The following is a 6,000-nucleotide window of genomic DNA, read 5'->3' as shown; positions in this document are numbered from 1 at the left end:
GAGTTTTATAGAATACTGAATAAGAGTATAATAAAAGAGAAAGTTGCCCTGAAACCCGACAAACCAGAGTTTAAATCCCTGATTTTCTTTTTTTTTCTGACCTGAACCACCACTGTTGCAATAGCTTTATTGTAACTGCAAGTAATGCAGACTGAGTGGGACCTGAGGCTGTCACCTAGTACTAACCTTCTGCTCAGAGCAGGGAAATTAATCTACTACTACAGCTGTTGCTCAGACATTATGTATCATTCAGGGCTGAGCTGTCCTCAATATAAAATACTTGTGAGAAATTAAATACTAGTTTTTCCTTGAGGTCAAACATGTCAACAGTGGCGCTGAGACCCTGGCAGGAAAGCATTTGTACTTACCTGACTGTGAGACTGACACAGTCAGCCCAAACCTTTGCCCTTGCTGTAAACTAACTTTGCCAACTCAGTCTGTAGCACTGCCTGCCAGGTCCAGTTATTTTGAGAGTGTGACACAGGGTATTTTGGCTTGTTACTTGAAGATACAAAACCTCCTTCATCACTGAAAAGCTGCATCCATGCCACTATACTTACAAACATTTAGTTTCACTCTTCTCCACAACTGGAATAATGTCCTAAAAGAAACTGTCCCAAGCCTGCCTTCACATCAACAAGTAAAGACAGTTAAATACAATGCAGTGAGTCCAGTGCTGTAATCAAGACTTCTGCCCAAATCCAGCAGCACAGTGGAACAGCTGGTTATCCACAGCCTTGCACCTGTTTCTTAAGCAAGACTCACAGATGACAATGGCCTGGGTCACACTCTGCTAACAGTGTGGCTATAGCATTAAAATATGTGGAGTGGAATTTCTCCCCCTCCAACAGAGTTGGCCACTGCCTTTCCTTCCCCATCCCTGGAGAGTAACAGGGATCCTGCTGCAGAATGAGACTGATCACTGCCACAGGACATGGCAGCAGTCCCTCAGCAGGGGACGCTGTGGTGTGAAGGACGAGACACTCTGGAGTTCAGTGGACTGCATTTATTGAGAAATTTGTAACATCTCCTTACCCATTACAATTACTGCTCTTCTCACACGTAAGCAGTTTTTCCTTAGGCCAGAAAAAATTAACTTTTCTCATCAAGTTTGTAGTTCTTGAAGAATTATTGTGCTTTTAATGAGACCAAAAATAACTTTAGAAAGACTAGCAAAACCAAATATTTTTTCAGGGACTTGGTTCAAGTCCTCGGACCAGCCCAAACAAGGACACATTTTCTAATGTCCCAGCAAAAAGTGCATAGAAGAACACGAGGACCTGTCCCTTGGGTCAGTCCGTAACTCCAGTCCTCACAGAAGGAAACTTTCAACCACCCAATGAGATGCTGTGAAGGAGCACTTTACTTGCTCCTATGCTACTGAAGGACTCTTCCAAGCAAGTGCTGGAAGTCATCTGCTCTAACAGCAGCCACAAAGGAGATCTGTTGCCATTTCCTATAACCTGGGAGGTGCTGGCCCCTATGAGACCTTGGGCTGCACACTGAAGTCCACCGTGATGTTGATGTACAGTGGGTTGTGCTCCACAGAGAGCAGTTGATAGGAACAGGAATTCAGCCCGTCTGTCTTCCATGTTCTAGAGACCTGGCGGAGAAGCTTCATCCTGAGGATAAAGAGGAGAAAAACCTTCACTGACATGCACAGAAGTCTTGAGCTTTTTCCCCAATGGCAGTAAATTTGGAAGCAAAGCTACTGCTACTTTTTATTTACTAGAAATACAAAGTTGTTCCTGTTTTCAGCACAATCTCATATGGGGAGAAAAATCCTTTGGCTCAATCTCTGAAATCATGCTTTAATCATACCTATGGAAGTGTAATTTTGGAAGTTTCTATGGAACACCACCCAGTCAGTTCTAGGAAGATCTCACCTAGAGAAAACGGCTGCCAGCTGTGAACAGTGTTGTCACAGGGGTGTCCCCCAGAGCCTCTGGGTACCACAAGAAGCCTGTTTGGCCTGGAGCAAAGAACTTGTCCCCCAGGTGCCTGGCTCAGCCACAGACCATGACAATACAGGGCAGAAACCTATTCCTGACCCACCTCTCTCGATTCTCCTCATTACCATGGTCACGGTTGTGGAAGATCATCGTGTACCTGGCCACATCAGCAGGCGGCCTCACCACTTTCATCTTCTGCATCTCAACCCTGCAAGAAGCAATAAGAAGTGTTGTGAGGAAGAAAACACCTGTAAGCCAGCTGTTAATGAAAAAAACCCAACAGTTGGAGACTTCATCTTTTGTAGATGCTGTGGAAGCAAATACAGAGTGGTAAGAGCTAATCTGCATCTCTTCCACAGCCCGTTTTGCCAGAGAAATGAGGCTCAGAGTTGCATTCCTGGAGAAAAGGTCTGGGGGGATGACAGATACACCTTTCTTTTGAACAGAAGCAGGTAACTACTTCCAGTAGAGATGTAGAGCTTTAAGCACACATTATAAAACAGAGTACATTTATATCAATATTGACTGGACTACTCTGCACTGCCCTGTAGCAAGTTTCCACATGTTCTGCAACAAGTTCATCTTAACTCCTGCAATAAAACCCTTATACTTGATAGTTCTCCAAAAATAAATTAAAAGCTTGTTTTCTTTTTTAGTAGCTGTCAAACAGCTGCAAAACTTTTATTTGTTCACATTAAGCAAATTTCTCTGAGAACAATGCCAGAAGCAATGAGCCCCTATGCACAGATTTAAATATCTGACATCAGGCACTTAAGTTGGAGCTTCTGACCTTACACATGTCTGTGGAGCACAGCTTTGCCCTGACAGCAGAAAGAAAGAAACTTTATGACAAGGGAATTAAGGAATAGTCCATCTTTTTGCTAGTCACTCATCAGCTGAAAGAAAAATAGGAAACCAAGATTTGAAAAAACTGAGCCCCTTACAGATTTCCATGACTTTGTAGCAGTAAATTATCAAACAACTACAACAAATGATCTGAAGAATCTCTGTGATACACACTTTAGGAGGGGGCCCAAAAGAAACCATCACCTTTGTTCCAGAGGCAGATCAGCAGAATGTGAGAGTCCCCGGCCCCGAGTTCTGAGAGCACCGAAGGGATGCTGCCATCTGCTGACTTCCCTCGGGAAGGTTCCAAGGATCTCTGCACAACAGCCCACCAGACAGCAAGCTTGCCATTACCTACCCCTGCAAACTCGGTCACCAGGCCAGCCCAAGGCAGGCACAAGCAAAGTTCGGCTGCAGAGCACACACTGGGTCGGGACTTGGTTTCCCCACCAAGACCTCAAGAGCTGCAAAGTTACAAAGTGCCACACAAAAACATCACTTGTTTCCAACCCCTTGCAAACATCATAGAGACCCACAGTAAATCCTGCTATCCTGCTTCTTCTCTACTGCCCAAGGGAATATCTGAAAGAATATTGCCCATGGGAAGCCAGGGAATAAAATAGCACCAAGCCACCCCCTGAACTATAAAAGTCAGCTCCCAGGAGGTCACAGAGAAGTTGGTGCATCTAGCCAGGAGTAAGAAAGAAAAAATAGTTGTGGTTAAGGGACAGAAACCCATGCCTGCAGCAGACCTTTCCAATTTCTTCAGGTAGAGCTGACCAATCTGCTGAACTGACACCGAGAAACACTCTTCATTTGCAAGTTCCTAACTTGGAACATACTTAATCCCCTCTATAATTCCATAACATCACCAGGGATATAAATTTTATGTCCCCGAAATGTTTGCATATTTAAGCAACTGAAAAGGATAAGAACTTAAAAATGCCAGAGTATAAACCGAGTTACAAACTGATAGGCTCTGCCAGCAGAGCTTGTAGAGTTGTGGGTTCTTATCTGCTGTTTGCTTGTGGTTTTTTCTCCATTTACTAATAGCAATACAGGAATAGAGGTTTATTCCTAGGCAAAGAGCAAAAGTTCAACATAAAAGTTTGGTAGACTTCTTTGTCCCACTAAACTTCTCCAGCCAACAGGTTTCTCCTACGTTGACAGGCACATCTGCAAAATGAGTTTTCACAAGAGCAAAGGGCATATGCATATATATGTGGCCTTTCTAAAATTCAAGTTATTTTCTATCTTCACTATAATCAACACTACACAAATACAAACTAAGCCCTGCTTGGATTAAATCCAGTAGTCAATGAATGCAAAACACCCAGTCCTACCAAAATACTCCCACATTCTAGCAAAGCACTGGAACTCCATACATTTGTGCATCTCTGGCAAACCACACTCCAGACTTCAATTATAACTGATTTCCAAGCAAGAATACAAATACTGTGTGTCTGAGACAAAACCAAACCAGACCAACCAAATAACTTAACCCACACCCAGCCAAAAGTGCTGTGAGGAAGAGGATTAGGCATTGGACATACCTAACCCTTACAAAGAGGAAACTGCTGACAGAACTGCATCTTGGACTTCACATCTCCACTGCAATACTGTTCAATGCTGTTCTGAATGAAGGCCCCTGGGGTGTTTTGCTCTTGGAGGCTTAATGCAAAGTTGGGCCAATTTTTAAAATTTCTTAAAACTAGTTCCTCATTGTTTACCTGATTCGAAGGTCATCATCTTCTCCACCCCAACCCCAGTAGTTGTTAGAGAATCCATTCACTTTGGAAAACTGATCTCTTGTAAGAGCAGTTACACCTCCAAAATATCCCCGGTACCGTAACCTAGACATACAAGAAGAGAGAATGAAAAATTAAAAGTCAAATTCTATCAACAGTGAAAAAACATCATGCTGATAACTCCAGATCTAGACTTGTCTTTCACAGAGTTAAGGGTGCATAGATCCTTAAAAGCTGGTCCTGTTCTCTTCCTCTCTTCACAAAAAGATGGTGATTTGCTTTAGGCCAGAAAAAATTACCTCTCCAACTGAGAGAACAAAGTCTTACTCAGAAGCTTCTTCTCTCTTTACACAATTCCCCTGCCAGCCAAGCAGGTACTTCATTCCAGGGACTCTCAGGTATAGAACAGCAACACAGCTATGCACTAATATAGTGGAAGCTCTGCAATAACAACAGTGAGCCATTGATTATCTTAGAGTTTAATCTGAAAAACTTGGAAAGAAATCAGCTCACAGGCAAGGGCACACGTGCTACTGTGCCATAAAAATTCCAAGGTAAGGTACAGTGCAAGTTACTTAGTAACCCAATGCAATGCAGCTCAGCTCTAAAGGAGATTAATTTCTAACTTTTACCTTCCTCATCCTGAAAAATGCATCTACTTTTACAAGATGTTTACATATCATGTTTACTTGCCTTCTTAAGCCATTCTGCTAATTGCTTTCTATGATGCCCTCTGTCTTGGCTCTTAAGGTAACATTACAACACAGCCTCTATTATCCTGCCCCAGCCCATTCAGAGGTGATGGACATATGGCTGCAGATTGCATTTGTATGTGAATCTAAACAGATGAACAAATTGCCAGGGCTAGAAAGTACACATTATGGCATTGGACATGCCAGACAATGCTTATTATTATTTCTGGCTTACATCAATATAATTTAAAAAACACCAAAGGAGAAAATAAATCAACACAAGACCCTCACAACACAACCTCCCTCAAGACTATTTTTCCTGGCTGATTTTTGCTCACAGCATCACAGAGGAATTGTGTACATTACAGAGAAATTGTGAATTTGTGTACAAAGGGACCCCTGGAGACCACATAATCCAACCCCTCTGCTCAGAGCAGGGTTTACTAGAGCAACTTGCTGAGGAACATGTTCAGTCAGATTCTAAGCATCTCCAAGGATGGAGACTCCACAATTTGCCTGGGAAGCCTGTTCCAAGTATTTGACAATCCTCACAGTAAAAAAAAAAACTTTTTCATATGTTTAAGTGGAATTTCCTGTTTGTGCCCATTACCACTTGCCTTTCACTGAGAAGGATCTGGCTCCAGAGTCTGTCTTTACTCCCTTCCATCAGGTATGTATACACATTTCCAAGATCCCCTTCTGCCTTCTCTATCAGCCCCAGCACTCTCAGCCTCCCTCACATGTCACATGCTGCATTCCCTT

General features: G+C 42.9%; 1 protein-coding gene across 4 annotated transcripts in view; it reads right to left on the bottom strand.

The window, feature by feature from the left end:
* Positions 1 to 991: 991 nt before the first annotated feature.
* B4GALT4 (beta-1,4-galactosyltransferase 4) overlaps positions 992 to 6,000 on the bottom strand; it is a 28,076-nt gene continuing 23,067 nt past the window's right edge. For all 4 annotated transcript variants that reach the window (XM_071433306.1, XM_071433307.1, XM_071433308.1 and 1 more), the window contains 3 exons: positions 4,529 to 4,651; positions 2,056 to 2,160; positions 992 to 1,622 (listed from right to left, as the gene is read on the bottom strand). In XM_071433306.1, the coding sequence (XP_071289407.1) occupies positions 1,481 to 1,622; positions 2,056 to 2,160; positions 4,529 to 4,651 (370 nt within the window). In that variant the 3' untranslated portion in view covers positions 992 to 1,480. The remainder of the gene's footprint in view (positions 1,623 to 2,055; positions 2,161 to 4,528; positions 4,652 to 6,000) is intronic.

The sequence above is a fragment of the Agelaius tricolor genome, unplaced genomic scaffold, assembly GCF_023055355.1.
Source record: "Agelaius tricolor isolate 1412-34295 unplaced genomic scaffold, bAgeTri1.0.p SCAF_9, whole genome shotgun sequence".
In the NCBI taxonomy this organism is placed as follows: domain Eukaryota; kingdom Metazoa; phylum Chordata; class Aves; order Passeriformes; family Icteridae; genus Agelaius; species Agelaius tricolor.
The sequence above is the reverse complement of the archived record's forward strand: the minus strand, read 5'-3'. Positions and strand labels throughout refer to the sequence as shown.